This window comes from Oncorhynchus tshawytscha, linkage group LG32 (genome assembly GCF_018296145.1).
Source record: "Oncorhynchus tshawytscha isolate Ot180627B linkage group LG32, Otsh_v2.0, whole genome shotgun sequence".
Classification (NCBI taxonomy): Eukaryota; Metazoa; Chordata; class Actinopteri; order Salmoniformes; family Salmonidae; genus Oncorhynchus; species Oncorhynchus tshawytscha.
In genome coordinates, this window is record NC_056460.1 from 190,278 (window position 1) to 207,244 (window position 16,967).

General features: G+C 45.1%; 1 protein-coding gene across 3 annotated transcripts in view; it reads right to left on the reverse strand.

Moving 5' to 3' along the window:
* The window catches only part of LOC112247801 (protein jagged-1b), a 34,254-nt gene extending 22,030 nt beyond the window's left edge, over positions 1–12,224 (reverse strand). For all 3 annotated transcript variants that reach the window (XM_042310665.1, XM_042310664.1, XM_042310663.1), the window contains exons 1-5: positions 11,879–12,224; positions 11,108–11,410; positions 5,389–5,446; positions 1,887–2,144; positions 1,090–1,150 (exon numbers count right to left, since the gene is read on the reverse strand). In XM_042310665.1, coding sequence (XP_042166599.1) covers positions 1,090–1,150; positions 1,887–2,144; positions 5,389–5,446; positions 11,108–11,410; positions 11,879–11,950 — 752 coding nt within the window. In that variant the 5' untranslated portion in view covers positions 11,951–12,224. The remainder of the gene's footprint in view (positions 1–1,089; positions 1,151–1,886; positions 2,145–5,388; positions 5,447–11,107; positions 11,411–11,878) is intronic.
* Positions 12,225–16,967: the final 4,743 nt, after the last annotated feature.

Genomic DNA, 16,967 nt, shown 5'->3' on the forward strand with positions numbered 1-16,967 from the left:
GCACTCGATAAATATTCAATGCAGGGGACAACCGATCGACACTATCCCGCTTAAAACACACACGAATGGGTTGGGCTGGGCCAAGGCTGCTCCTTGAGTAAGTAAAAGTGCTTGTCTGGACAGTGCACTAGCAGGGGTAAACTTTTCATCCTAAAGTCATTAGGATAACAGAGCGAATCGTATACACCCCCCCCACATTCATTCCTGGTATCCATGCCCAGCCCACCTTTGCTACATGCATTGGATAACTATCCCAGATACTCAATATATCCACCTCCTACCTACTGAATGGCTTGAATGAAAGCTGCAAAAAATATGAAGCCATCAAAAGTACCATTTCACTGCAGCCTCCCGTAAGAATCAGATGTGTGTTTGAGTTCAGAAGAAGCCATAGAAGCTTCTCCAGAATCGCCACAACATGCTAACTTCTCCTACCGCCACTTCCGATTGTTTCTTGGCTGCGAGACTAAAGGGCTAAATCAAAGCATTGCGCTGTTGGGAGGTGAAAAGAGGGTGGGGAAACAGACAGGTGAAAGAAAGGGGGAAAAAAATCCTTTGAATTTGACAGCGGTCTTCGAGACCACATTCCACCACCACCGCCATCAAGCTCTCACCACTCTGGGGGCCCCTTCCCAAAACATGCAAAGGTTCAGGCCCTTCACAGCTCTGGATGATGGGAGGGGGGATTCATTGGGTTGTGCTTATTAGGGCACGCAATGTAAAACAGTCACTTCCTGCTTCAGTCTGTTTTCTTCTGTTTGGTGCCTAACGAACACATCACAATCAAGGGCTGCGAGTTTGATTGCCACGTATAGTAACATGTATAACGTATAGTGTCATCTAAGACACTGCCAGAAATGACTATGTCTCCATCGAGTCTGATGCCAATCCAAAGTGGGCAGAACGCATGGTATTGGGAATTCCCCCTGCCAATGGTGTTATTTCCATGTGGAACAAGGGTGCTGCTGAGTGACAACAAGTCGGGAGTGAGATTTTGAGTCTGGCTCTTTTCAGAGTTTTTTATTTTTTAACATTTTTTAATAACTTAGGTTAGCTGAAAATGGTTGTGTTGGGAAAAGGGGTGCTTACTTGCAATCTCCGGGCAATTTACAGGAACCGTGTTCAGTGCTGCAGCCTTGCCTGCAAATAGCTGAGAGAGATAGAAAGAGAATGAGGGAGGAAGTAAAGGAGAAAGCGAGAGGGGGAGAGAAAGAAAGTCAAGTGTTGTGACGGTGAGAAGTCAGCAAGAAATTCACAGGGGGGGAGTAAGAGTGACAAAAAAAACACGAAGAGTCAGCATGATGATGTCAGACAGCTCCCCCATCTCATCTCCAAACTCGTGGGAATGTCCTAAGCTCTAACCGGGGCAGTAATCCTACAAAATCCAAGACTTATCCCGGAGCCCTGCTATCGCTCCCCGCTAGGATACTAAGGCCTAGGGGGTGCGCTGGTGCGTTGCAAACAGCCCAAATTCCAAACGGCAACGCTAACTATTTGTAAAAGCCTGCCGGGCCGGCCGTGGCCAAAGTCTGCTGCGTTAAGACAATATGCCCTCGTGTCAATGGTTGAAGAGGCCAGCTTGACCCCACCCCTAAATTATATAATTTAGCCTAGTGTTCATTCTCTCTCTGGTCAGTTTCACCTCAACGCAATTTCTGTCAATTGTGGGCCAAGTCGCTAAAGCACAAGTTGCCCTTAAAGGCCCACTGTTATTAATGTCATTTGAATTATATATTCCAATTGATTGTTGATGAATGTCACTTGATGAATGCCTTTTGAGCTTTGTTCAAATATCTAACCTCATGGAAAAAGATAACTTCTTTAGCTTGACTTCACGTTGCTGTAAAATTACAGACAACTACTTTGGTTAAATCCCTCCCGCTTACCAGTGCTGCATTCTGGTCCAGACCACCCTTCGAGGCAGGTCTTGTTGCCGTTGTGGTCACAGTTGTAGTGGCCAAAAAAGTCATTGCGCGGACGGCAGAACTTGTTGCAGCCGAAACCATAGTAGTGCTCGTCACAGCTGACCCGAATCTGGTACTCAAACTGGCCCACCGGCCCGTTGTGCTTCAGGCTCTGCCACTGGCGGCTGGGGTTGATCATGCCCGACTGAACAGCCTTCTCGATCCTCTCGCCTCCCACGCCTGATGGAGGGAAATGGATTGCGAAGACAGAGGAGTCAGAGGGACTGGTAGGAAACGCATGTGCATAAGGTGGAGGCAAAGACAAATGCAGTCATACAATACATACACAGAAGTCAACGCATGATGTGAATGCCCATTCAGCGAGACAAAGAGTCTTGCTTTGGGTCATTTTAATGCCACTTCTCGGACTTTACTAATACAGTGTCTCCAAATATCACTGGGTAAATGCCCAAATATGAATTGCCATCCAAGGCTACAGCTGCCAACAGACATAAGAGGTGATGCCCCCTTCTGTCCCTGCCCACTTCGCCACCCTTGCACCCAAACAAACTCGACTTCACCAGGGTCAGCCCTCGAGGGAAAGAGGACGGCATCCCTCCCATGCCAGTGCTGCCATGTCACTATGTTAGGGCAGTCACTGCCTCCTAATCCCATTTTCCAGTAAGAAGTCCTCTGGTAGTCAAGAAATACAGAAAGGCAGTAATGCAAATGACAGAATTAAAAAAAAAAATATATATTTTTAAACTGTCCAAAACAGTCTGCCCACTTAAATTCCATTCAGCCTCTGCGAGCTTTGACAACGGGGCGCGAAAATTAACAAAAACTTAAGCGTTGAGTTTGTTGTCAGGAAAATAACCTCACACTCAACGTCAACAAAACTAAGGAGATGATTGTGGACTTCAGGAAACAGCAGAGGGGACACCCCCCCATCCACATCGATGGAACAGTAGTGGAGAGGGTAGCAAGTTTTAAGTTCCTCGGCATACACATCACAGACAAACTGAATTGGTCCACTCACACAGACAGCATCGGGAGGAAGGCGCAGCAGCGCCTCTTCAACCTCAGGAGGCTGAAGAAATTCGGCTTGTCACCAAAAGCACTCACAAACTTCTACAGATGCACAATCGAGAGCATCCTGGCGGGCTGTATCACCGCCTGGTATGGCAACTGCACCGCCCTCAACCGTAAGGCTCTCCAGAGGGTAGTGAGGTCTGCACAACGCATCACCGGGGCAAACTACCTGCCCTCCAGGACACCTACACCACCCGATGCTACAGGAAGGCCATAAAGATCATCAAGGACATCAACCACCCGAGCCACTGCCTGTTCACCCCGCTGTCATCCAGAAGGCGAGGTCAGTACAGGTGCATCAAAGCTGGGACCGAGAGACTGAAAAACAGCTTCTATCTCAAGGCCATCAGACTGTTAAACAGCCACCACTAACATTGAGTGGCTACTGCCAACACACTGTCAATGACACTGACTCTACTCCAGCCACTTTAATAATGGGAATTGATGGGAAATGTAAATATCACTAGCCACTTTAAACAATGCTACCTTATATAATGTTACTTACCCTACATATTCATCTCATATGCATACGTAGATACTGTACTCTATATCATCGACTGCATCCTTATGTAATACATGTATCACTAGCCACTTGGTTTACATACTCATCTCATATGTATATACTGTACTCGATATCATCTACTGTATCTTGCCTATGCTGCTCTGTACCATCACTCATTCATATATCCTTATGTACATATTCCTTATCCCCTTACACTGTGTATAAGACAGTAGTTTTTTTGGAATTGTTAGTTAGATTACTTGTTCGTTATTACTGCATTGTCGGAACTAGAAGCACAAGCATTTCGCTACACTCGCATTAACATCTGCTAACCATGTGTATGTGACAAATAAAATTTGATTTGATTTGATTTGTTTACTCTTTTCTTGGAGGGAAAGCTGCTTTGTTACGGCAGTTGTAGTGGTGGGCCGTAGTAGTACTATTCCATGCCGTTCTAGAACCCTGAGCGCCAATGTGGTATTTCGCCAGTGGAGTGCAAAGTGTGGTCGGGGTGAGGTGACGCCCTCTCACTACCTGAGGCCCGGGAATAGTTTGACGGCGAGGGTGTTGTGGTTTGGCAAAACGGACAAAATTAACCCAGGGTCCTCGAGAAAAAAAAAGAAAGACCTGGAAGCAAACTGTGACCCACCATATCAAACAGGAAAGCCCTGGGACGGTTGACGGTGTGAGAAACAGCCAACCCCAAGAAACTGTACTGTCCTGGTGATTTGACCAAACATTTAAACCTCTTAGTTCTGTGGTGAATACCGCTCGGGGCAATGAGTCGGCACCGAACTATCATGTCGGTGCCGACTTGTTACCACGGTAACTTGTAATTTAAGATTATGTAAGCACAATTTAGAGACGCTAACTCTAGACTAAGGTTAGCCGTAGCAGTGTATCTGGATAGCATTAGCAGCACAACTGTGATAGGCTTTTAATGTGTCTGCTTATTGGAGGCTAACTGGCCACGTGCCCAGGGCACTTAGCTTGTTGACGCTAAATGAGACGGCCAATATTTGGCCTGTCCTCACTTGGCCCTCTTCCTTGGCAGACGTTTTCATTGATCTAGCTGGCTTGTTGTGTGTGCTTGTCAGCGGGAGGGCTTTCGAAAAATACAAGTCTTCAACCGCACACTAACCTTTCTGCATTTGGGCTTTATTGGCCCGAATGCGATGATTAGTTTCATGCTCGGTGTAGACCTGGCTGTGGTGGAACTACTGCCCTGCCCTCCTTCTGGGCCAAAGCACACCTGGACAGGGGTCAGCGTACCCTGGGGCCGATTTAACACTGGAACTATAATGGTTCCCTGAGGAATGCCAAATGCAACACACAGCCTTAACTCCCACTGACTGCCTAACGGTCGGGCTGAAAACAAACAACGCTCAAATCTGTAGTGTGATCTCTCTCCATCTCCTCCTCACTCTCTCCCCTACCAGTCTATACTACCGTCACTGTTTTCTGAATGAGAGTATTGTGTAAAATGACAGTTGAGAGCTATATGGATGGTAGGGGAGTACGAGAGGCAGAGGGAACGACTCCAGGTTATTTATGCTTGATAGTTCTGCCTAACGTTGGTCAGTAATGCCAACCAATGGCTTTTCAAATTGGGGGGGTGAATGTGAGTATCATAAAGGCCAATGTGTGAGTGTGTACCCCACACACAGAATAGTGGCATGACCATGGCCTGCACCTGCCATCAGCCTTTAAAAACATTTTTATAAGCACAAATTTCCCTTCCCCAAAATGTCCCTTACCAAGAAATTAAGCCCCCCCACCCAATTTTGTCCTGGGATCACCACTCATGTTGCTTTTGTAATGTGAAACCGAATGGAATGAATATATATATATATATATAAAAATAACATAATGGTGGGGGATAATACTCACTGCCCGTAGAAGAGTCATTGTTGAAGTCCAAGGCCTCCACGATCAACGTATAGGACCTCTGGAGAGAGAAGATTGATAAGACAGAGAGAGGTGTCAGAAAAAATTAAAGCCACAGCTGCGTTAATCCTTTCACCCCTGGCTGATACAGGTTTACTTTTAGATTCCTTTCTGCATAGTTCCTATTAACAGAGTTGGCTATAGGCTACTTCTTATTTAGCCTACTGTTTGAATGGACATAACATATTGGCAGAAATCTAAAGAATTGGGGAAGAGAAAGTCCCATCTGAGGTAATAACTGTTGTTAGATCTGGTATAACATTAATGCAGCGTGTACCTTTATCAATAAAATAAAACATTTCATTATAGGCACACATTTACAGGGAATAGCGTAAATACAGCCAAACTCCTTCCCATTCGTGAGCACACACACCAGAGAGCCGCAAGCGAGTGGGTATGGTGGCGTTTAACGCCGTGTCTGTCCATTGGCCGTTCTCCATATGTTGCAGATTAGAGAGAGCGCAGCTATCCCCCCCCGAGGCGCCAGCAGCCCTCTGATCCGGGCGGGCTAAGCCACTCACCCTTCCAGCAACCCACCCCAAAATTAACCCACTGCTTTCTCCTCCCCGGATAGAGAGATCAAGAGTGGCGATAGAGCAAACCACTGGCATTGTTTAAAAACCATCCTGGGTTCCTTTCCTTTATTTTTTCCTTCCAGTGCACTGTGAGTAGTTGTGTGGAGCGACTTGAGGGCGCTGTAATAGATAGAATAGAATGGTTGAGGTAGTGGGTTTGAATCTCTGCTCTGTGTGTGTCTCTGTGTGTGTGTGTGTGTGTAAAAGGCGATTTCAGTGTGTGTATACTTGTGTGTGCGTTATGGGGACGGGGGTCCATTATTTCGGCACCTCTTTGAAACTGTCTCTCTTAAGGCCCCCATCGCTCTCACCGGTATCGGATAACAGACAGCGGAGAGCCGTGAAGGGCTGGGCTGAGGGGGGGAAGTGTGTGTGCCAAGAGTGTGTGTATGCGGGCCTTCATTCATTTGAGACTGTTGTGTACAGTATCATGAGTTTTCATCTGGGTGCATCATATATCGGTTTGTGTGCAAGCGCAATTGTGTGTATGTGCGAGCTAATAAGTGTAAGTGCGTGCCGAATGCAAGTGTGTGTATGTGTGTCCATACTTGGCTCCAGTCAGAGGGCCTCTCTCCACTCACGACACTCACTTGCCAACATTCACATGAGCACTCCTTGTATCACTTGTCAATGAAGCTCCAAAAATATGAGAGGGGGAGAAAAGAGTGTGTGGTGGTGGAAACAGGGGGGTGATGAGGGGGTTGGGGTGGTCGGGGCAGACAGCTTGTTCTTTCCCTCCCTCTCCCTTGGAGGCATGCCCGGCCTCTTGTGTGGGGCTTATGGCCTTGCCACTTTGTCCCATTTAAAACAAACACAACGCTGGTTCACTGGCACACATAGCCCTGCACAGCCTAGCAGCTAGCTACATTGTTCCATTGAATCACTGATCGTTATCTTATATGGATGTCAGTCTAATTACTGGTTATTACTCCCAGGAAATCCAGATGATGTCAAGATTTGGGGAAAACCACACAGCAGCGCCAACTGTGTGTGCAGCCATTTTGCATATCATGATTCGTGATCATAACCATTGAAATAAAGAGATGTGCTAAACAGTGGTAGCCAAGTCAACTCAACTTTCATATACTATCCAAAGCTTGGGAATTTCACAATTTAAAAAGCACTGTCCTTAAATAAACTCCAGTCAAAACTGTTATTTCCTCACAAATATCAAAGAAAAATTATTTCAAAACATCTCCCCCTGCCAAACCCATTCGGTTAGTACATGCCACCGGTCGACTGTGCCAAAGTAATGTTTACCAAAATGGTAAATAGCAGCCAGGTAAGAAAGCAAAGCACACCATCCCTTCTTTCCCCAGACTAGTGGTGGCTTGCCCACTTTCTCCCCTACGTCACTCCCTCCTTCAAAACGATTGAGTAATTTTGGAACGGTGCCCAACTACATGTTCCGTACCAGTTTTGGTTGAGGACAGAGGCACGGCCGGGCGCTTTCATTAGGCTGAGATAAGTGTGGGAAAAAGCAAGTGAAATGAGCAGACAAGCCTGGGCACGTCCAGGAAGGGAGTCGGCAGGGTGAATAAGTGCCTGTGTTTTGCAGAGCAGTAGGAGCAAGGCTCACGCTATAGTGGCCTGATTGGCCTCTACCTATAAAGGGGAACTTTTGGGCGAAGGATAAAGTCGTCGCTGCCCACATTGAATGAAACCACAATTGTGGATTTTTTAAAATCATGCTCTATTCACCACGCCGAAAGCCCTTTATCAAAGGTCAACTGATATGGGGCCAGTTTCACAGACACAGATTAAGCCTAGTCCTGGACTAAAAACACATTTCATGGAAATCCTACATTGCAATCTTTTTTTGGTCCAGGACTAGTCTTAAGTCAGTGTCTAGGAAACCAGCGTTTTGACATTTACAAGCTTTCAATGCTTCTCAAACATAAAAATGTCCAGTTTGACAAACACTAAAATGAAACTTCTATCTGGACGCGTTGTGCTGAAGATACAAGCAGGCTGTTCGGATTACCCTCACCTCATAAATCACTGTGTGCTTTTCAGTTTTGTACTGTCAGACCTCTCCCCCTTTATCAGGCATTCCCCCTGCCTCTCCTAAACACACACACATACTACGCCAGATACAAGGTAGATGAGGCTTTTACGACAGTAAGGGAGATGGAGAGAAACAGAAAGAGATGGGGAAACAGAGGCAGACAGATGGATTGGAGAGAGATAAGAGAACGAGAGATGAGAGAGACTAGTAGAATAATCCTTGCTGAGAAGCAAGAGCGAAAAAAAAAAAAAATGAACAGAGAAAGAAAAGCCAAGCATCAATGTTGTCACTCTGGCTGAACTCCAGCCCGCTGTTTGACCATGGGTGGTGGTGGTGGTGGTGGGGGGGGTCTATCCCCACTGGCCTCTATCCTTCTCTAGGCTTTGGCTCTGGGGGCTGCTGGCTGGTAGAATAATAGGCCTACCGGCATTACGCGAGTAAGGCAACCGATGGGCCATAGGGGCCGAACTTCAAAATAATGGCAACTTCAGCACAACGGTTTAGTCTGGGAGCCGCCGAACGAACCGCGGCACTGCTGAGTCTACTGCTGCATCCTGTTGCTTAGCCCCAGCCACATTATTCCCATCCTGGCCTCCCATTATCTCCCATAATCCTCGCTGCCAGCCCGAGGCTATTGTTCAGCCCCCCTCCTGTTAATATAAGCTGTCACTGCTTCTGTCTGGCTAGGGCCGTCAAGCCAGGGGCCGAGAGAGAGAGGAGAGAGAGAGTAGAGAGCTCCTCTCGCCAAGCTCTAAAAAAAATGAGAGGAGAACAGTGGCCTGTGTCACATGTGAGAGTTCAAAAAGGAGAGGGGGAAAATAGGGGGAATGAAAGTTCAACAACCGCAAGTAAGATGTTGTTGGCGATACTTTTGGCCATGGCAAGAGGCTGCCATTTGAGGGCCCAATAAACAGACTGACGCAGAGTGAGGTTGTCTTGGTTCGCCAGTGCCAATTTGGGGTCGGGGTTGTGGACATATAAAACAGACCCAGGGCCACTCTAGCCTAGCCAAGCCTGGGGTGTATTTTTCACTAGGAACTAACAGAAGCAAATGGACCAACGTGGGGAGGGACGTACCTAAAATCATTCAATAAGAAACAAATTTTTGTTGCAAAATGTTTTCCGTAGTTAAATGTTTTTCTATGGTGTGCACTAATGAATACACCCCTGCTTCTTCGAAGTAAGGGGACGGTGACTGCTTCATTTAACACACCAGTTACTATAGGGTGGCAGGGTTAAAAAGATGGAATGTCTTGGGACCAGTCAAGCGCAACCGCCCAGGTTGACAAAGGGCGGTGGGGGAACAAGAGGCCTTTATACTGCCTGTGTTAAGGTCAGGGGCGAGGGTACACACCCAGACCTTTGTGACTTAGGCAATGTCGACTGCCCCTATACAGTAGTGGCATCGTGTCCTAAATGCTGGCTGACTGTTCAGTTTATGAAATATTCCATACTCGGGAATCTCAAGTGTCCACACCTGTGCTAAACAGAACAAAATGTTGGCATAGTTCCAAAAACCCCTATTTCTAGGAATATACTCTTTACAATCGACTTAGATTTAAAAAATGTTTTCATCCAGATCCTGATTCTATATGAAAATCAATATAAATCCAACATCGCCCTTCCACAACACACATCATTTTTCACCCATTAGGTCTAGCCATGGAGAACACTAAGTAAAGGGTTTGGAGGGGGAAAAAAAGCTGTCTCCATCAACCATGCCCCCCTTGCAGATGCTCTCCTCCCTCTCTTGCTCCCAATTCCATTTCTCCCAGGGGGAGGCCTCGTTACCTAGCAACTCCCTCAAAACATCCAATCACTTCATCCCATTGATGACCTGGCACCTCTTCATTGAATGCTGATGAGGCACAGATTTACAATTCATACAAAACAGGGGTTATTGTACGACCACAAATTTAAGTGTGAAAAAAAAAGCCAATTCCCCATTCAATATTTCATTAAGTTTCCCCCTGAGCTTGCCTTTGTTGTATTTCTGGGCAAACAATCTTGAGTAATTAACCAAATTGCTAGGTAGAAATTAGATGGAAAAGAAAATATGCAATAGGACAATGGCTTCTTTGCTAGGTCTTTTCATAGTGATATTGGAGCATGTCTAGAAAACCATTTGGGGGCCACATCCTTGTGTGTCCAAAACACATTTTGATGCTGCCAGGGCAACATATCTGCATTGAAATAGCATCAGTCCACTTTGGTTGTCATGTTCTTAGGTCAACTATAGCCTAATCCTTGACAATAATTGCTGGGTACAACTAGCCTACCTCATTCAAGATGTTTCCTCTCAATTCTCAAAAACTACAGTATAATCTCAGAGCCATAGAAAAAAATGGGCTCAAAACATGGATGGCTTTATGTCATGAAAATTGTGGCATGGTAAAAAAAAAGGTACACGAGAACAGTCAACCAGAGGATTGTGTATAGTTAAGTGAGTGAAGTCTCTGCTTCCTGGGAGCGCACTGTGTGTAAACCCCGCGGCTAGATAACCCAGCTGTTTTATTGCCTATTCTTGCACAAGCCATTGTTTGAGGCTCGGCTACTGGTCACGCTCTTTAGGAAAAGACAGTCGGGAATGAATCCCGTTTAGGCAGCGCGTCACTGGTAGAATGAGGCGACGCTACAGCTCTTCGTAAACGATGAAACCACTTTGGACTTGCCCATTTTGGTTTAACATTTCAGCCTATTCCCAATAACTATCGCATGAACACTAGTGATGAGTATTCAGACAGCGCAAGTTTATGGACCACCTCACTTTATTCTCTGCCAATCTGACTGAACAATAATATACTGTTGTTGTAAGAATAAGGTTACCCCCTAAAAAAACTACCGTGTCTTGTGGCCCATGAACTTGCATTGTGTAGCCTTGCCTGCCTCACATGACATGCTGACATTGACATATCCAAAAGTTACTTAATTTGCCCATCGTTTTTTGTAGTCTATCCATGTCTATTCATCTAAATTGCACTTTGCTGAGACAAAATATTTGAGGGTTCAAGTTCTCAGCAAACTCGAGCGCCCGAGTGGGAGAACGTGTTTTATAAACACAACGACACAATCAACTCACCGGCCAAGCGAAGCTGAAAGGTAACACAATCCTCGACTTGTCACTCCTTGTGTTCCGCAAAGAAAAAGTATTCCCTCCGACCACGGGTGTTGAAGCCGTCCCGAAACTGCATGGGCCCGCCGAAGAGACCTTCAACTGGTACTCCTTTAGACACACTTTAAAATAGGTATCACACTCGTCCCTCGTGCATCTGCGATCTACGGCATTCCGAGATCCATCGCAGCACACACCCGTCTGCAGTTCGCCATTCGCGTTCTGCATCGACACAATTTGCAATTCGAAGTGTCCTGATGCCACAGCCACCTGTTTTTTGGAAAGAAATGTGCAACATTACTTCATTTGAATGAGTCTTGCCTTTTGATACCTTCCTTTCAAACTGTCAATCAACATGTATGCAAGCTTGAACATTTCCAACTGTAGAAGTAACGTTAGCTGCAACCAATCTTATCAAGCTAAAGTAGGTAGATAACGTTAAATGTTTGTTAGCAAGCTAATATCGATATTAGTTAAGTGTGTGATTTGTAGTTACTAACTTGCAACAAACTATTGCAAATAAACCCCCTTACTGTTATTTTACAGAGGCACGCGTCACTGCTTATTTTGGAACTTTGGAAAATCAAATTGATGGTGACATGAAAACATGCTTAAGTTTCCTAGTGCATCCTCCTAAACCCACAAACCAGTTTTTGAAAATGTGCATGTTGAAAACTGTAAAATTAGAGCAATACTGTATGGGCAAAATGTTAGAAATAGGCTTGAATATTCACGTACCTTAATCCACATGCATTGCAAGAAGACATGAATAGAAAAAGCAGCACAGCTTGAACTCGGTCTCAAAATCATGCCTTCTGTTTGATAGTGCCGTTTGCTGCGAAACTGAAAGTCCGGCCGACCTACGGCTCTATATACTCCTCCGATTTGAACATGCACGAGTGGAGGACAACACCTTTTGAAAAGAGCATAGATTTCCAATGCAAAATGACCTGCCCCCTTGTCTCACTTTTTTGTCCTTTCGACTATTGTTCTTTTTCTTCATATATTTCTGATCGCCTCTGTTACAACAATACCAACGAGCTAAGAAAGCGCCGTCTGTGTCCGAATGACTGTCCCAGACTTTACAGCAAGTTCAGGGGAAGAGGGGGCGGGGGCAAATCAAGTTGCTGTTTAATATTCATAAGTAGGAGAGATTCCCTGAAATCGAAGCCACACCTAATGTTGAATATGTATGTCTGTCGTGCATCGTGTGTTTACTTCACAATCAACTGTGCAAGTGCGATCATGCATCATATTTTCAAATAAGTCCATAGAGCACACAGAAAAGTACTTAGCATTTGGTTCATTATTATACATTGAGAGTAAGCCTTGTGCAGTGGGCTTATTGATCTTGTGTAGTGTAAACCAATCTGGTGGTAATGAGCAAGATAGTTAATTATTCTGCTTTTATTGGTCAATATTTACATATTCTAATGGAGCTACTAAACCTGACCAAGATGATACAATGATGTGAACACCCCTTGATATCTCTGACAAGTACATGAGATATGTCCCAACAAAATTCATGCATATTTTCAGGAAAGCCAATTGATGATGTAACCATCATCATTGTGTGTCTTATTGTCTTGTTTGACAAGGAACATGCCTGCATCCTTATACATCTACTGCCTATTTTCAGTGAGCTGAGATCCATATGATCCAAATTAATATCGTATTATGTTGCGAATACTCCTATAGTTGACCCCACTGACACGGCCATTGTGGAGCCCAGTGACAAAGAAAGCCGAGCTATGTCTCCAAATCCCAAAACGGACAGCTGTGTGGTATAAGGAGATTTGCTGTTTTTCTGTGGTTGTCCCACAAATGATGATTGAAAAACCAGGAGGATACCCGTGAGGGTAAGGGGAGGCTTACCGCCGGGTCCACCTATTGCAGTGACTGTGAGAGCCCTTTTTCCAACTAAGTCACTCCCTGTTCAAAATTTCAGCATGAAAATAATCACATAATGGGGAGTGCACTGGAGAGTGATGGGAGGGTGAAGGGGTGTAGTAGGGGGGTCATTGTATGAAATAGAGACAAAGGTGGGACAGTCTTTATTCTCAAATTAGAGCAGCTGGGCTCTTCCCCCTTAAAGAGCCACATGAATAGATTATGGCCCCTTAACTCAATAGAGACAACCCCCTTTTTTCAATAGAGAGACCCCCCTCTTTGCATTGAGGAAAGTGTCGCCTGGATAACTGCGTGACATTTACTTTTACCCGACTACAACAACAGAGAAGGAGGGTTTAATGAGGCAAAGATAGGCCCCCAAAGGTTTTCAATGGATTAAGTCGATGGTTGTGGCCGAACGACGAACCTCTCTGCTCGTGCCTCGGTGATTCGGCTAAATCTGAAAAGGCAAGTGGGCTGCTACTGCCTGCCTGCCGCCCGCAGGGATCAAATCTCTGCGACGGTTGTCGTTCGTCCATTCACTCTGTTCTCAATCCTATTTAGGGAAAGGAGACAGCATGCGCTCTATGATCCTGATGAAAGCTGTGCTTCACTCCTGGCAAAGAAGAAAGAGAAGCTCATTGGAGCAAAAGCCAGTGGTTAGGGGTTAAGCTGATATGGCGCCCACTTGCATCTGGTGTTTTGGGCCTTGCAGTGCCCCCTCGGTCTAGTCAATGTGCGAACAAAAGCACGATGAGAAAATTGTATCCAACGCAAGCATGTGCTACAACCAGAAGTCTGAATATACTGTATGACATGTTCATTGATTCTTTTGTCTTCAGGATTCTTTTACAAACCAGATCATTTTGACCCATGATGTAGATAGAGTCCCTCAGAATTTTGGGGTGCATGACTCCTGGGGACCTCAAATCCTCAACCTTATGTGCAATAAGGTTGAGGATTTGAGGTCCCCAGGCGTCATACATCCCAAAAATCCGAGAGGCCACAGAGTATGGATGGTTGTGGGGTGGTACGGAGGTTTGAGAATTTAGCATTTTTCAAACACCTTTTTCCTGCAATCTAGAGCCATAATCATTATGCTTAATTCTATGTCAAAAAATATGTTTAATTTTCTGAGTATCTCAACATACCTCTTGAGCTGTCTGTATCCTCCTGACTGGAACCGAAATATGCTTCTCTGAATCTCTGCTAAAATCTAGGTAAAAGATTGAAGGAATGTGAGTCTTATACATTTAGGTATTGCTTGCTTTTCTAAAGTCTACCAACATTGACAGCAGGCATGCCAGCTAAGATAGTTTGACAAGCTGGCTACTCTAACTTCGTTGGTAGCTAGTTATGAGGTTGGGAGATTGGGAACCTATCTGGGCTATCTAAAGTCACTTCATAATATTGCCAGGTGGCTAGTAGCATTACAGAGATAAAATACATGTGCTGAGCACTTGTTGGCTGCTTTTCCTTCACTCTGCAGTCCAACTGATCCTAACCATCCAGGCAAATGGTGGCTACTTTGAAGAATCTCATATTTTCATTTGTTTAATAATTGTTTGGGTAACTACATGATTCCATATGTGTTATTGATGTCTTTACTATTATTCTACAATGTAAAACATAGTAATAATAAAGAAAAACCCTTGAATGAGTAGGTCTGTCCAAACCTTTGACTGGTACTGTATATATATATATACCTATATATATACCTATATATACCTAAAGTGATGGTGTATATATATACCCCTTCAAATTAGTGGATTTGGCTATTTCAGTCACACCCATTGCTGAAAGGTGTAAAATGAAGCACACAGCCATGCACTCTCCATAGACAAACATTGGCAGTAGAATGGCCCTTACTGAAGAGCTCAGTGACTTTCAACGTGGCACCATCATAAGATGCTACATTTCCAACAAGTCAGTTATTACATTTTCTGCCCTGCTAGAACTGCCCGGTCAACTGTAAGTGCTGTTATTGTGAAGTGGAATCATATAGGAGCAACAACGGCTCAGCAATGAAGTGGTAGGCCACACAAGCTCAGAGAACGGGACCAATGAGTGCTGAAGCTCGTAGCGCGTAAAAATCGTCAGTCCTTGGATGCAACACTTACTAGTTCCAAACTACCTCTGGAAGCAGTGTCAGCACAAGAACTGTTCCGTCAGCTGCTTCATGAAATGGGTTTCCATGGCCGTGCAGCCGCACACAAGTCTAAAATCACCATGCGCAATGCCATGTGTTGGCTAGAGTGGTGTAAAGCTCGCCGCCATTGTACTCTGGAGCAGTGGAAATGCATTTTCTGGAGTGATTAATCACGCTTCACCATCTGGCAGTCCAATGGACTAATCTTGGTTTGGCGGATACCAGGAGAACGTTACCTGCTCCAATGCTTAGTAATAACTGTAAAGTTTGGTGGAGAAAGAGTAATGGTCTGCGGCTGTTTTTCATGGTTCGGGCTAGGCCCCTTAGTTCCAGTGAAGGGAAATCTTAATGCTACAACATGAAATTACATTTTAGACGATTCTGTGCTTCCAACTTTGTGGCAACAGTTTGGGGAAAGCCCTTTCAAGTTTCAGCATGACAATGTCCCAGTGCACATGGCGAAGTCCATACAGAAATGGTGTGGAAGAAGTTGACTGGCCTGCACAGAGCCCTGACCTTAACTCCATCGAACACCTTTGGGATGAATTGAAACACTGACTGATATATGTATGTATGTGTGTGTATATACACTACATGACCAAAAGTATGTGGACACCTGCTCGTTAAACATCTCATTCCAAAATCATGGGCATTAATATAGAGTTGGTCCCCCTTTTGCTACTATAACACCCTCCCTCCACTCTTCTGGGAAGGCTTTCCACTAGATGTTGGAACATTGCTGCAGGGACTTGCTTCCAATCAGCCACAAGAGCATTAGTGAGGTCGGGCACTGATGTGGGCGATTAGGCCTGTCTCGTCTAGAATGCCATTGTATGCTGTAGCATTAAGATTTCCCTTCACTGGAACTAAGGAGCCTAGCCCGAACCATGAAAAACAGCCTCAGACCATTATTTCTCCTCCACCAACCTTTACAATTGGCACTATGCATTTGGGCAGGTAGCATTCTCCTGGCATCTGTCAAACACAGATACGTCCATCAGACTGCCAGATGGTGAATCGTGATTCCTCGTTTCAACTGCTCCAGAGTACAATGGAGGCGAGCTTTACACCACTCCAGCCGACACTTGGCATGGCGCATGATGATCTTAGGCTTGTGTGCGGCTGCCCAGCTATGGAAACCCATTTCATGAAGCTCACAACTAACAGTTTTTGTGCTGAAGTTGCTTCCAGAGACAGTTTGGAACTCGGTAGTGAGTGTTGCAGACGATTTTTTTATGCGCTACGCACTTCAGCACTCAGAGATCCCGTTCTCTGAGCTTGTGTGGCTATATATAAAACAATGGATGCACCTCAATAGTGTTAAGTTGCTTGCTCTCCTCATCTCTTCTCCTTAATCTGTACTTCATCCACAATATGGAGGGTGACTTTCACATAGTTCCTTTCATTCACCCTCAAGTTATTTCCCCTTAGTGATGATGAAAGAAAGGAGACGAGGAGAGGATGCCACTTCAGACTATTGAGATGCATTGCAGCCAGTGTGTAGCACAGGGGGGAGCGGAAGGTAGTTGCGGTTGCTTTTAGATGGCTCCGTTAGGTGTGCGGCTTTACAAGCTGAGAGAGAGACTAAGGCAGGATGGTGTAGGAGGAGATTTTTCTCTGAGCAGTTGTTAAATAAGTTGTGTAACCCTTTGTTACCGTACTTATGCTTCCCCGGTCAAGGTGTCTCATCATAACATTGTACAGGATTGTGCAAAAAGGTTTGCCAATTCCAAATATACCAACCAATAAGCTTCAGAAATGGCTTGGGCTACTTCCCACATGACATGT